General features: G+C 40.2%; 1 protein-coding gene across 3 annotated transcripts in view; it reads left to right on the forward strand.

Moving 5' to 3' along the window:
* The first annotated feature begins 656 nt into the window (after positions 1-656).
* The window catches only part of cfap36 (cilia and flagella associated protein 36), a 39,991-nt gene continuing 24,680 nt past the window's right edge, over positions 657-15,967 (forward strand). Inside the window, exons 1-7 of one of the 3 annotated variants that reach the window (XM_035605989.2) lie at positions 657-1,071; positions 1,263-1,454; positions 2,039-2,103; positions 3,227-3,328; positions 7,181-7,295; positions 7,757-7,844; positions 9,728-9,887. In XM_035605989.2, the coding sequence (XP_035461882.1) occupies positions 1,349-1,454; positions 2,039-2,103; positions 3,227-3,328; positions 7,181-7,295; positions 7,757-7,844; positions 9,728-9,887 (636 nt within the window). In that variant the 5' untranslated portion in view covers positions 657-1,071; positions 1,263-1,348. Of the gene's footprint in view, positions 1,455-2,038; positions 2,104-3,226; positions 3,329-7,180; positions 7,296-7,756; positions 7,845-9,727; positions 9,888-15,967 lie in introns of all 3 variants that reach the window. The other 2 variants (XM_035605990.1, XM_035605991.2) reach the window with 2 other exon arrangements.

Consider the following 15,967-nt stretch of genomic DNA (forward strand, 5'->3'; position numbering starts at 1 on the left):
AAATGCCTTAATGGTTAATAATTGTGAATGCTCTGACCCAAAAGTAATTTCTGAGGAAATGTATGAATTATTTTCTAAATTATATTTTCTGTCGAGAACTCACTATCATTTATTGTAGTAGTATATAGTAGTATATAACTGTCTAACCTTAATGGCCCAAAAATATATCGACAGAAGTAGATTTACTGGTTCTAAACCTTTGTAAAAATTAAATCAAAACTTGTGAAATCAAAAAAGGGCTTGCTTTTTTATGTAAACTTGCAATTTTTGATTCCTGATAAGGCCTCTATTTTATTTTATTTTTTATTTTTTTACTATATGGTGTATGAGGTATTTAATTTAATTATTTGAAGTTCTTTTGTTTTGTTGTTCTTTGTGCTTTTATGTTTTGTTAAATGTTCTATTTCTTATATTCGCTCAGTCGTTTGTACTACATATCTAAGTGAAAAGAATGTATAAGCCTGCTTTGGTTGGTACACAATAAAGTTACAGTAGACAAGTAGCCCATTACCTGAATTACCTGGATTTGCCCGACGCATCAGTCCTCGCGCGTCATAGGCCCGTCTGACACAGTGCAGTCTTCTCCTAAACAAAAGGTGTCGCTGCTGACAAAACACTATATACACCTCCGGAATCACCACAAGAAGAAGAAAGAGGCGTCAAGCACCATGGCAACTGCGACAGAGCTGGTGTTGAGATCGGTAGATGAGGAAGAAATTGTGGTTTTAAACTTGCTAAAGCGACCCAAAAGAAGAAGGTCGTCTGTTCGTCCTCTGAACGATAGACGGGGGGTCGTAGTGAAAATATCCCCTCATTCTCCCTGAACCACATTGTCTGGCTCTAGCTTTCACTTTTAAACGTCACGGTGTAGGAGATATCTCAACAGGGCCATGAATTATTCTCTGTTTTTACCATTTGTGAATATCTGCCTCATTGACGGATCATATGAGCCGGCCTAGATGCGCACTGCGCGTCACGGGAAGTGACCTCAAAATGACGTCATCGCTGCCATGCGGACGGACCGATGCGTCAAGCATAAGTCCACCTTGACTCAAGCAGCAGCGGACTGACGTAAGGGTTATCCTAGCAACAGATTATAACGCGTCATAACTCTGGCATGCAAATTCAGGAGTTCCCACATCTTCTCGGAGACCGTTCAGTCGGGAGAGGAAAGGCAGCCACAGAGTCACGCTATGGCTAGCCTAGTAGGCTATATGAAGTAAAATAAACCAAATGTCTTTTCCTGTCTGTTTGGGCTGTAGGGGCTGTAGCGGAGCTAGTTGTGCCGACCTGAAGAATATCACTGTGCGAGTGCTGTTGTTGCTAACGTTACCCAGTAGCAGCCGAAATGGCTGAGGATGGCAGTGGATGGGTTGTGGAGAGCATCGTTGGCTACCTGGGAAGCCCTGAATGGATCATTCCTGTCAAGGATTTCATGGAAAGCAGATGCACAGGTAACGGTAAAGCCTGCTAAGTATCGTTTGCGTGGTGGCTAAGCTAATGCTAACTTGTGACTGAGTTTGGCATCATTTTTAATATCTAATGATACACCGCCTGCAACTTAACACTGTACTTAATACGCGTACGTGTTGCGAGTTAGTCGGAACATTTGTCTCGACATTCAGCCATAAAAGACGAAGGTGATGGTAAAGGTAGCAAGTCAATTCACTATATTTGTGACATTCCGTCCACCAAACAGCTCACGTATATGAATTGTGAATAAGAACTGTGGAAATACATGTTTTAATCAAACATGTGTAATGCTTAGGTTTTATGCATAACACTTTGTTTGCTCTGTATGCTACTTGTGGCTTTATTGTACGATATCTGTTGTACTTCTGTTGTGAATGATTCATCTTGTATTGAATCAATCCATTTATTTTGAATATTTGTGTGTGATGTGTGGATTGTCTCATGTCATCAAAATAAAATCAAACAAATTAATGCTACCACTAATGTGGTAGTGTGGGAGGTATTTTTTGAAATGTGTCCCAATGATGAATTGCTAACATACTTTTAATTTGGCCTTATTTTTCAGTTTTTGATGACGAAGATGAAAATAAGTTATCATACACAGAAATCCATCAACAGTATAAGAAGTTGGTGAGTATGGTCTTTAATTCACGTTAGTCAAACATGCTAACTAGGGGTGGAACGGTAGACATAATTCACGTTTCGGTTCACATCGCGGTTTGGACATCAAGGTTTGGTACGAGTACGGTGTAGTGGGGAAAAAAGCAACAAAAAACCCCAAATGCATATGATTCTTTAAATTTATTGTACGAATTACAGTTTGTTCCACCTCGTGTCATTTACTCTCCCCTGAGGGAGCTGGTACAGCTTGTAGTGTATCGTGTCATAAAATGTAAACAGTGAACATACATTCTCTACTGGTCATATTTTTTAATAAATAATTTAATAATATAATGTAAACAAATAAGTCACAATCGGCTACAAAACTGAAAAAAAACATCTTGTATGTTATAAATGTACAAAATAAATATAATAATAAAAAAATAAAACTTGTGCATTAGGAATGTTTGTTCCACTGAGGCTATATTTAAACAATCAACACTTAGCCCAACCTTCCACCGACACACCTTCCTCATCCGATTACCACTCCATTGCTATTGTAGCTCTCTGGGAATCCGAAGTTTTCCCGTGCCGCTGCAAGACTGTATGGATGCAGCCACCTCATGCACTCTTGTCTCTGCTTTTCAAAATAAAAGCTTGCGTCTAGTCCGCTATGTCTTCTTCCTACTTTGGTGTTGTGAGTGTTTTTGAACTAAACAGTAACGGCAATCATGCAAATAAAAAAAATACTTTAAAAATATTCTGTCTATAAGATAAATGCAGACTTTCATGCTATCATACCGCCGATTTAAAAGAAGCAGGCGGATCCTTTCTGCTCAGTATGTCATGTGTGACCGATCTAGCCAATCAGCTGGAGGTAGGGCTCACAGTTTAAAGTGTGCAGAAAGAAGTTGCACGTGTGAAATACTGGTTCTGCATTACCGTCATCAATCTACGCAACTCAGTTTTATACATTTCATAACGTCTGTGCCGGTTCGTGTATTCATGCCGAACTGTCGCATGAATACACAAACCGTTCCAGCCCTAATGCTAACTGAAAGATCGACATTCTTCCAAAGAGTCCGGTTTTCATGCATTTTTTTTATTGTTGATTCATCAAACTTGAATAACATAAGCTGCTTTGCCTTTGTAGGTGGAGATGCTGTTAGAGAATTATATTCAGGAGGTTGGCATCAATGAGCAGCAGTTTCTGGATGCATGCACCTCTCCTTTTGCCAAGTCCAAAGCTCTGCAGGTATCACAACCCCAGCTGCTTTTTTACCTGGTGCCAAACATAACTGGGTTCTTTCTCGTCCTTCAAGGAGGATGTTTGTTTTTCTCATCCATCCACACATCCATAATTTATTAATAAGAGATAAAGGTAAAGTGAGGAACCGTTAAAGTGAACCAAAATCAATTCAATTTTATTAGATTTTATTTGTATAGTGCCAAATCACAACATATATTGTCTCAAGTCACTTTACCTAGTGAGGTTGGGATACAATATGACATAGAAAACCCAGCAGTTCTCACAGTCACCAAGCACTTGGTGACTGTGAGAAGAGAAAAAAACTCCCTTTTAACAGGAAGAAATCTCCTTAACAGAACCAGATTCAGCTGTGGGCAGCCATCTGCATCAACCGGTTGGGGTGAGAGGAGACAATGGGGGAGAGAGGAGAGGTGGGCAGAAAGAGGGGGAGAGGAGAGAAGAGAGAGAGAGAGAGAGAGAGAGAGAGAGAGAGAGAGTACAGTTGTATAGTAGTTCCTTTAATCTCTACCAGACTGATACTTATAATTACAGAAATAATTCTTACACTTAGATAGAAGCAATGCAGGGCTCCAGAGTGCAATGGCGCAGAGAGTGAACCAGTTTAAAGTCTGGTCGTACTCGACAAAACAATGGCAAAACTCGTAACGTGTGGAAAGTGAAGGTAACTCTAATTTTTCTGGGCCCAGTCAAGTCCAAAGCCCCTTCATAGCTGCAGCTAGTGGGATGATGACTGAGGAGAGGGTGAATGAGAGCAACCTTGCTGTAACCCAGTTCTTAAGACCTACAACCCTTTGATCAGCAGGTAGAGTCGTTCGTCCATCAACCTGAGTGTTGGCGGTCCGATTCCACCTTCTGCCAGTCCAGAAGTCCGATGTGTACTTGGGCAAGACACTTAACCCTAAATTGCTTCTGGTAGCTCTTCTGACAGTGTATGAATGTGTATGAATGACAGAAAAAAAGCACGGTGAATAGCAGCTGTGTGTGAATGGGTGAATGGGACTTTCCTGTAAAGCACTTTGAGTGGTCTATATGACTAGAAATGACTATGACTATAAAAAATACAGTCCATTTACAACAGTAGAGTTCAAGAGCTTTAGGTAACAGTCTGTCTGTACATATTGAGTTGTTACTTTTTTTCCCCTGAGGGTTTGTTAGTCCCATCACTCAACACACATCATGTGCTTTATATTAATTATTTGTTCAAAAGATTGCTGTAATTCAACAATGTACTGTGTACAGTCCGAGAAACAAAACATTTGTCCATTCTACTCTTCACTGCTTCGAGTCAGAAATGATAAAAAAATGTAATACTGCTTAAAAATGTATAATAGGTGTAATTTTGCAGTGCTTAAAAGGCACAGCGAAAATGTAAGCGCACCAGTGCAACCAATGTAAAAAGTTAGTCTGGAGCCCTGCAATGATGTTGTTGTTATTAAGAATAATAATAATAATAATAATAATAATGATAATGATAATAATTATAATTACCCTGCAGCTCTGGAGTCATAGATACACTAAGAGAGAGAGAAAACACAGAGTTAGTGACATGATGTAAATACATGGGGGCAGAGAGAGAGAGGGAGCAAGAGAGAGAGAGGGATTCTCATGATATATGTTCCCCCAGCAGTCCAGGCCAATAGCAATTCAATTCAATTAAATTTTATTTGTATAGGGACAAATCACCACATACATTGTCTCAAGGCACTTTACATAGTAATGTCAATATTACAATATTACAGAGAAAACCCAACAAATCCCACAATGAGCAAGCACTGGCGATTTGGCGAGTGTAGAGAGAAAAAAAACTTCCTTTTAACTGGAAGAAATCTCTGGCAGAACCAAACGCAGTTGTGGGAGGCTATCTGTCTCAACCAGTTGGGGTGAGGAGAAAATGGAGAGAGAAGAGGTGGGTAGAAAGAGGGGGAGAGGAGAAGAGAGAAGAGAGAGAGAGAGAGAAGAGAGAGAGAGAGAGAAGAGAGAGAGAGAGAGAGAGAGAGAGAACAGTTGTACAACCCCCTCTACCATACTGATTCTTATAATTACAAAAAAAAATACTGACACTTATAAATGCAATGATGTTGGTTTTTTTTATGTAATAATAATAATATTAATAACGACGGATTTGGGTCCTGCAGCTCTTGGTCCTGCAGTCAGAGATAGGAGAGAGAGAGAAAACACAAACAGTTAGTGACATGTAATGTAAACATATCGGGGGAGAGAGGAGTTGTATAATAGTTGCTTTAATCTCTACCAGACTGATAATTTAAATAGTACAAAAATAGTACTAATAGCAGGGTGAGAGAGAGAAAATGGGGGAGAGAGAAGAGGTGGGCAAAGAGGGGGAGTGAAGAGAGAGGGGGGAGAAGAAAGATAGGAGTGGGATGGGTAGGGGTTAGGATACAGACCCTGGTTCAGGTAAGGGTTGGGGTTAGGGAAGAGAGAGGGGGGAGAAAAAAGATAGGAGTGGGATGCAGTTTGGGTAGGGGTTGGGATACAGACCCTGGTTTGGGTAGGTGTTGGATACAGACCCTGGTTTGGGTAGGGGTTAGATACTCGTGATGGAAATAACCCCAGCAGTTTAGGCCTATAGCAGCTCTAACTATAAGATTTCTCAAAGGGGAAGGTTTTAAGTGTTACTTAAAATGTAGAGAGGGTGTCTGTCTCCCTGACACAAACTGGGAGCTGGTTCCAGAGGAGAGGAGCCTGGTGGCTGAAGGCTCCACCTCCCATTCTACTTTTACAGAATCTGAGAACCACAAGTAGTCCTGCATTTACAGAGCGATCTTTTAGGATAATATGGAGTTATGAGCTCTGTAAGATACGATGGGGCCTGATTATTAAGAGCTTTGTAGGTGAGGAGCAGGATTTTGAATTTAATCTTGGATTTTACAGGAAGCCAATGTAGAGACGCTAACACTGAAGAAATCTGATCTCTTTTTCTAGTTCCTGTCAGAACTCATGCTGCCGCATTTTGGATTAACTGGAGGCTTTTCACAGACTTATTGGAGCATCCTAACAGTAATGAATTACAATAGTCCAGTCTAGAGGTGACAAATGCATGGACTAGTTTTTCAGCATCCTTTTGAGATAGCATGTTTCTAATGTTCTTGATACTGTGCAGGTGAGAAAAGGCTGTCCTAGAGACTTTTTTTTATGTGTGGGCCATGTCCCGGTCAAAAATAACTCCAAGGTTCCTCACAGTAGAGCTGGAGGCCAAAGTTACACCATCTAAGGTAACTATATGCTCAGATAAGTATCTCTTAGGTGTTTAGGATTACAATGACCTTTGTTTTGTCTGAATTTAGAAGTAAAAAAATTCGGAGTCATCCACCATGTCTTTAAGACAATCCTGAAGATGTCTACCTGATAAGTTTCACTGGCATTATAGATAAATACAGCTGGGTATCATCTGCGTAGCAATGGAAATGTATGTGGTGCTTTCTTTTAATATTGCCTAAAGGAAGCATATATAAAGTGAAAAGTGTCGGCCCCAGGTCAGAACCGTATAAAACTCCATGACTAACTTTTGTATGAATGGAAGATTTGTTGTTAACGTTTACCAACTGAAAACTGTAGTATAGATCAAGTAGACTGTAATTTTAAACAAATCTCAGGCTGATAACGGATCTTTTACTTCCATGCGCTGAGTGGCATCAAAATAAAGCTTGTTATGTTCAACCTATATCGGCACTCACAAATGCTGTGAACTCATTTTGAAGCTGTGTCTAATGATCCGTTATCCACAGTCTGAGATGCTTTTCTAATCCTTGTTGGAATTCAATTCATTCAGTGCAGTGATTTTTAATGGTCTTATTTTGTTGTTTTTCCAATTTTCAGTCAGTGTTCCAGCCCGTTCTTGCCTCAGATGACTACCAGATGTTCCGCTCAATGATGGTTCAGAAGAACATGGAGCTGCAGCTTCAAGCCCTCAGGGTCATTAAAGACAGAAATGGTACGATGAATGCTTGCAGCAGTTTCAACAAAAAATCAAAAAGTCTTAAAGCCACTGCATCATTATTGTTGACATCCCGCAATCCAAATCAAACTGAGCCTGCTGGTCCATGGTGTGTATGTGTGTTTGTATGTATATAATGTATATATGTGTACACAAAACCTTTTGCGGTTGAAAAGTTATTGTGCCTTCCCATTCTCACAGGTGACCCAAACTCATTCATTAAAATGACCTACCCCACTCCCAGTTACTATCAGAGAAATAACAAAAATTCATAATTTAACCTGACAGATATAAGGAACAGTTCATAAATTCAAGTCTACAGAAATTAGACAACATTCATAATAAACTATAACCTAAATTCTAAATTTATTTGGGTTTCAACACAAACATACACCCAAACACACAAACAGGGAAACATGGCTGATTTAGCTACAAGTAATATGCCTCTGTGTGCGTAGGGGCGCTCCCTGAGTGTCTGACTGACGGTTTGGATGTCATGACAGAGTTGCAACAACAAGAGATGAAAATCCTGCAACAGGTTCTCAAGTAAGTCGCTTGTTTTCTCTCTCACTGATCCAAAGTGCCTTTGATTTTCTTTGATATCCTATAACCTGGATGAAGGACAGACATTTTGTGTCTTGAATCATTTCCATGATACAAAGGTAGAAACAGATTGTGGAATTGTGATGTTATGGGTAGTAACGATGAGTAAGCTAATAATCAATAAACAAACATCCATGAGTGGTTTAACATTTTACTCCCTTGATTCTAAGAAAAAAACACAAAAATCAGCAGACTATGGTTGTCATTGTTCATGAATGTAAATGTCAGCCTTGTTTGATGTCTAAATCCTGAACATTTTATGAAGTTTTTTACATATATTTGTATGCAATAACTTTTCAGTCTAAATTTACTAGACTTTATTAAGGCTGAAATAGAACATTTACTTTGACGATTAGTTTTTTCTCAATTACACTGTTACCGCCTAAAAAAATCCACATTTTTTTAGGCACCCGTTGCCTGTATGTACCCAGCTTTTCTAGATGCTCCTGCCTCTGCTCTCTAATGGGATTTTGCTGGCGGCAGTCTCACAAAGTAGAGCACATTGACTCTAAAGGGACTGCATTTAAGCTCCTTAGGGTTAAATTATTAGCACAAAATCCAGTATTTCCTCCCTTCCAGATCCCCACTTTTATACCAACAAATGTTCCTTTCATGTTTGCATGTTGTCTTCTGAGATACAGTTTCTGAAAACATATGCTGTCAATTAAATACCTTTGGCAATGGACTAATTTACAACCACCTGATTGCAACATGAAGGATTTGTTTTCCTTTGTCCCAGATTGCCACTTCCAACACACCTTGAGAATATTAATTTGTGTAAATGTTTTCTGTGATGGATCTGAATGAGCAATCTCAGCCAAGTCTGCAAGTTGATTTTCATTTTACAGACATGAAAACTAGTGGTTTGAAGAGTTTCAACGCACTGAAAGACAGGTCAGTCACAGTAACAGCTGAAATGCTGAAGTACAAACCAGAGACTCGTGATTGGATCACTCCAGCTGTGATGCCCGTGAACATGTTGATGTTCCGACCCATGAGTGCTCAGTAGTCATTAATACATTATTACATGAGTAATCAGCAGTTTACAGACCCGCTGTTGCAGCTGTTACACTTTGAAACAAAATCTGATTGATAGATAGATAAATACTTTATTCATCCCAAGCTGGGAAATTCTGATACGTTGACATGACACTACTCATTATCTTTTGATAGTCACATATGGCTCTAGCTGAATAAGCACCTTTGAAAAGACAAAGCCACTGACACAAGTGTTCATCATGCTGGTGTTAATCTTTAATCTTGATATATGTTTCATTAAACACCTGTAATAGCTACACGTTGATCCTGTACAGCTTTTCTTAGAAAAAGTGACGATGTGCCATCATTTTCTATTTATTTTGCTTGGTCTCGCCCTATATCTGTACCCACTGGTAAATATTTTGCGGAAATCTCCTCAAAGGCAATTAAAGTTGTTAAATAAATCAATTAAATGATTTGTGTTTGGTGCACTGGTGAGCAAGCTAGGGCAAAGTGTGACACTGTATGGAAATCCCTGATGTTTTTGTCTTATTCTAGTATCTATTCCATATGTGCTAGTGAAGCTAAATAAATAATGGAACCTGCTTAACTTTACATTAACAAGGCAAAATCACACCTGGGCTAATGAACATACCCTGAAACAATCCAAAGGGGCCATTGAATGCTGTGTAGGTGGATACGTTTCAGGCTTTGCTAAAGAAATTACTTTTGCATGAGCTTATTAACATTTAGTAACATTTCAAACAATTAGCCCTTGACCAACTCCAATGTTGAAAAGCTGTGTAAAACTGGACACATACTTTTTCTCTCCTGCTGATTGATCTCAGAAAATCAAAAGAGGAGTATGATGAGGAAATGTCCAGGAGGCTGCTCTCAGAGGAAGAGGCTGGTTCCACTTCCAGTGACTGCTCTGATTGGTCAATGGCAGAGAGTGGCGAAGCCCAGAATACCAACTCTTCTCCCAGCCAGCGAAGTAACAGTGCCAAGGTAAGGCATCATGAGCTGCATGCGCCAAATAAGATCCGTGGACCAAAACTGGGACCTCATTTGAACCTTGTGAAGCTTTTTGTGCAAGCTGTACAAACATGAATCCTTTGAATCAGAAATTTGCTTGATTGTTATTGCGATTAGCTAATAACCATGAAGCTTAATGCTGAGATCTCCTAGCCAGATGGCATACTGTTGAAGTGGAAGGATAAATCTCCCCCAATCTTTGGGCTATGGATAAAGGACATTCTACATCATTTAGCACTAGAGAAAATCCGTTACACTACAAGAGGGTGTGCTCAGAAATTATACACTACATGGCAACCCTTTTTTAATGTAGGAAAAATGGATGCTACTGATATAGCAACTGTCTAATGCAGACCCTTTATTACAGTATCTTGTAAAGCTATTTCGATACAACTCTTGAACTAATTATTATTGTTTAATTTTTCTTTTCTTCTAATTTATTATAATTGTTTATTGTTTATTTTTGTTTCTGATTGGTTATCCTTTGTTTCACCCATGAGTTTCATCATAACTTATCTATATGCATGGGTATCTGATTTATTTTATGTGATACAGTAAACTGCTAATAGTGGTGGGGCTCTGCTGGAGCTGAACAGGGGGTGGAACTAATTTCTGTTTAACTGTATCAATGCACATTGTTAAATTTTTGATGTCAATAAAAAGACCTTGAACAAAATAATAGCTGAGGCCAAAGCTGAGGGGAATGGTGACAACAGCAGCAGCAGTAATGGTCACCTCACCCCACAAGTTAAGGGTATCACTGCCGCTGAATTAATCTGATAACTGTACCAAATGTGTGGTATCATTTTAATCTGAGATTTGGTTATAGGTAGACCACAGTTTTCTATGAGGATACAGTGATACTATTTCCGTTGTTTCTGTGAAGGCTAACAGAGTGAAAATGACAGTTAAATGTAAAACTGACCACATTTTATTGGGTTTAAGTTCTTCTTGTTAGGTTTTCTGCACATGGTATGTCTGCTCTTGTAAACAGGCAAGAATCAGGGATTTTCTCTGATACAAAAATGTAATGTATGGTGCACTAGTATTGGCATGACATTCAAAATATAGGTATGAATGTCGAATTCAACAATGAGGGCACATGGAAACTTTTGATACGTATGATAACTTCCAAAGTGAGTTTGTGATGTAGTAGCTATGTAGTTTTAAAGCCTGTATATTAGGTTGCTTGTAAAGTATCAATGGATTAATTAAAGCTCCAAGCAGCGATGATTGGGTCCTTGCACATAAGCGCACGGATATCAGTTCCTGTGTCCACTATGTGTCACTAGAGAATACCCAGTAATACTACATCATGTTTCTGTACATCATATGTAAAGTAATTTTGTATGTAAATTACATGTAAATCGGATGAATTTTGTCACATAAGTGTGACTTCCTGTTGCAGAAGATGGTGCTAAGACTTTGGCTCAATATTAACATGTAGTTGTATTGAGGGTGGGACTGTTATACAAGTAAGCCACATCGAAATTCCCCACCACAAAACATCAGAATGCCATAACTCCATTCCACGGAGAGGGCGTTACACAAACACTGACAGATTTCAAACTATCACATCATCAAAATGTAATGATTTTTGAGCTAGTTTGATGTGGATACGGTAAATCTGTAAGGCCGAGGAACGTCCGCTATCATGCAGCAACTGCTAATTTTGCTACGAGGCCACGCCCATCGTGTTCCATTGAATACAAATCTTTTGATAACTTTTCATAAAAAAGGTCTTTAGGTGACTTGCGGTTGAGCCATGAACGAATAGAGACCCAAACTTTGGTGGTTCTGCGTCTTTTCCAATAATTTGAAGAATTTTTTTTGATTTGAAACGCTGTAAATACATCCCAGCCTCCCCAAATCCTCACATCCGATCCAGAGATGGGACCGAAACTCAGGAAAACAACTGAAACAACAAAATATGAATGTATGGCCGACTATGAAGAACCCAACTTGCACAGTGGTGACGACGCTATGTCAGGCGCTGACAGACTGTGTCTTGACTACCTTCGAACCACTCCACTCTGAACCCCACAATATGAAGCAAAACCTTTGTGCCAGAATTCACTCTTGACTTCGTGGCTAACCTTCTAAAGAAGGTGCTGGAACTAAATGCTAACCGAAGATCGATAGAGCTCACCGAGCGCTGCGGACACGTCAGGGCAATAATGAGGCACAACTACACCTAATACTCCGCGTGTATCACTTCCAGGACCTGGAGTGGAGATTCTACGCAAGGTGGCAGCTGCACGTCAACTCAACTTTCAGGGGGAAATAATTCCACATTTTCCGAGACCTGCCACCTGAAGTAGTGAAGCAGAGGGCACTCTTCACTAAGACCAGAGAGCTCCTTCACGGCAAACTAAGAGTCAAATTCGGGCTACTGCATCCAGCGAGACTCCCATGTGACATACAAGGGTGCGGAGTCTGTCTTTACTGATCCAAAAGAGGCCCTGTGGTTTGCTTAGCACAAGTTCGGGAGCAGCCCCACAGGGTGAGCCCCGATGAACACTGGACTAAACAAGTAGCTCCTATGTGAGTTCTCAGAGAGCAGTTTATTTGCTTAATGCATTTATTTCCATAGTTTCCCCTTTCCTTCTAATTGCAGGAATATTATGATTGCTATAATAATTTCTGTTATATTCTTATCCTCTCCTTATTTTCACGGAGGAAGTTCAAACTGGTTTCTAAATATTGGTGTCAGTCATGTGCAAACGGAGGCACAGACTTTTATATTTTATTAGGGCCCGAGCGCCGACCATCAGGAGGCTGGCGAAGGCCCTCTTGTAATTGCTTCGTTTCTTCTTATTATTGTTTTTCTCTTTGCCATTGCCCTCAAATTGCACTGCCTCAACTTACATGAAAAGTCCCCAAAATTTGCACACTGATGTAATTTCTATAGCGCGACCTACAAGATTTCTCCCAGCTTTTCCTTTGACGTACATTAACGAAATTTGGTAAGAACGTGTATCATGTCAAGACCTACAAAAAAGTCAGGAGCCGCCATTACCTCAGACCAACAGGAAGTCGTCCATTTAGATTTTTCGGCGCATTTTTGACATTATCACACATCATACTTTCACTAACTCTTCCTACACATTTCACATTAACTACTTCAAATTTGATGTGTGTCATCTAAACCTTTGGGATGGAAAGTTCTCAAAATCCTGAGTTTTCGTCGGAGGGCGTTGCTGTGGCTGTGGCGGCGTGGCGAAATTTGTTCCTTCGCCATGAAACAGGAAGTTGCTCGTAATCGAAGGTACATGACCCACACTTCTCAGGCAAGATAACGGCCCCGCCCTCAACAAATCTACATGTCAATATTGATCGAACGCCATAGCGCCACCTGCTAGGAACAGAAAGTGACATGTTTTATACTTCCACGTCCTCTGCCTTGCAGGTTAACCAGATCCACCTCTTAATTGCTCAGAAAAAGCTAAAACACTTTGATGTGATGTACAAAATGTCTGACATCCTCCATGTGGCATGGCGGCGAACTTCGATGTGCCGCCATGAAACATCAGACTGTCATAAATCGGCTGTGTGGTCATATCTTTACCAAATTTCTCATGCATGATAACAATCTCACCTTCAACACATTTACATATCAATATTGAACCAGGGTTATAGCGCCACCTACTGGCAACAGGAAGTTAAACGTTTTGTACTTCTATGTCCTCTGACTTGCAGGTTCACCAGATCCAAATTTAGTCAGTGAAGTTGTGAAATGTTGCCAATGTTATATACTGAAAGGTTTTACCATCTGTTAAACGCTTTTGCCATAGCGAGGCATTGTTCGCCATGAAACACTTGGCAGACAGGTTAAGAGGGGTGAATCCTCGTGTCTGAAATGGCTCTTTAGTCTAATTGTGGCAAAATGGCCGGCAACTAAACAACTAAACATTGTACCACACTAAGGGATTAATGGACAGATAAAAGAGGCAAAGGGCTGGCTCATTTAAAATCTCTCTCTGTCAATATATTGTTTACAAGAAACACAACTCAGGATTGATTCGCATAATAGATTACGTTGTAGATGGGTCAACCAAATTTATCACTCAAATTTCAGTACAAAAGCACAGCTATGGGTACAGCACTACTAATCTGTAAGGGAACCCACTTTACTCATGAAAAAAAACATTGCAGATAAGGAGGGTAGATTTGTGAATGTAGTAGGAGAGTTACACTCCGTGTCCCTGACATTGGTAAATATATATGGTCCTAATTTTGAATGTCTTCAATTTTTAAGCAAGTGTTGAATCTCATCCCTGATATATCAAAAACCAATCCAATAATCGGTGGAGATTTTAATAATGTTATAGATCAGTATTTGGACAGATCCTCCTCACAGAACTCCACCATCCAGCTCCAGTGAATTCTTGAACCAGATCATGAGTAACGTGAATTTGGTGGATATCTGGAGAGCTTTCAACCCCACGGCAAGAGAGTATTCTTTCTACTCATCAGCCCATAAACTCAATACTAGAATTGATTACTTCTTGGTGGACTCAAATCTTATTCCACACACTTCTGACCCTATACCACAATATAATTATCTCAGATCATTGTCCAGTTCCATTCAGGTTATGGTTAGACTCATTGGATTAAAGGTCCCCTATTATGAAAATTACTATTTTTCATGTTTTTTACCCTAAATATGTGTTAACGGACCCCCCAAATGTCAGAAAAGTCCTTCCTCTCTCTTTTTTTCTTGCTCCAACTTTCACTAAACGTGTGCTCAAGAGAGCTGTTCAGCTCGTTGCGCATCGTTACGTCATGATGCGCGTCAGCCTGGCCTCAGCACCTCCTCCAGGTAGTGTCACACCCAGAGCTCGGTGTGGTTCACGCCCGCTGAAACCTGCTAAACGTATCTCGCCGCGGCCATGTTTCATTTCCTCGCTATCATCGGCTCCCGGTTAACAACAATGGCCAAGATACGAGGTTGCTCTGTTGTTGGTTGCAAAAATGGACACAGAAGTGTCCATATTCTGCCTCAGCGCCGCAGCTGATGTGGCTATGTTGTAGAGCACATACTATTGATGGACAGACTGAGTGAATAAAGCATGACTGAACGCCACTTTATTATTTAGAGTTATAGCGGTAATCTGGCCCTGCACTTGTGTTTTCATTTAGCTTTTTGAGAAACTTCTTACCGGCCGGTGAACGCCGGGGTGACGCCGGTGAACACCGGGGCGAACACCGGAGTGACACCGGCAAACGCCGTCACTGTCTGTGTACGCTCAGTGTTAACAAGGGGGGGGGGGGGGCCCGGGAAAGACTAGGCCACATCCACTTGCTGAGAGGGGTGAAACCAGCCGAAGCTCATTTACATAAAAGCAACAGACACAGAAACAGCTCACCCAGAGAATGGCTGAGATAAAGGGCTTAAGAGGGTTCACAGTATGAGGGACCTGAGGGGTATTTTAAGAAGGAAACTTCGAAGACATGTTTTGGGGACCTCAGAGATCAAATATAAACGTGTCAAAAGGGGTAAAATAGTGGATCTTTAAACTGAAAGAATTTGGAGAGTGGAACCTCTCCCATTGACTGATAAAAAGGAGAGGGAGCTCTTCTCTCAAACAAACGAAAATACAGAAACCTCTCCAACTTTGTTATGGGAGACTTGAAAGTATTTATTGGGGGTAGTATTATATTTTATCAAGCATCCAAAAGGAAAAAAGCTCAGGCAAAACAGATGGATTTAGAAAAACAAATCAAACAACAAGATGAGGAAAATGCTGCACAACCAAGAAAAACACAAAAAAACACAATAAGATCTTGGCTCTAAAATTTAAATTGAACAAATTACTCTCAGTAAAAATTTGCAGATCTCGCCAATTCCCTAACAAATTATTCTTTGAAATAGGCGATAAACCACGTAAATTATTGGCTTGGCAACTTTGTGAAATGGAGAACAACAGCAGCATTCCTTAGGTAAAATCTGCATCCGGTGAGATACGAAATTATCCTAAGGAGATCAAAAGCCGATTTCAACAGTTCTATAAATCCCTATATACATCTCGGACAACAGCTGGGGTCTCTTT

This window comes from Scophthalmus maximus, chromosome 10 (genome assembly GCF_022379125.1).
Source record: "Scophthalmus maximus strain ysfricsl-2021 chromosome 10, ASM2237912v1, whole genome shotgun sequence".
Classification (NCBI taxonomy): Eukaryota; Metazoa; Chordata; class Actinopteri; order Pleuronectiformes; family Scophthalmidae; genus Scophthalmus; species Scophthalmus maximus.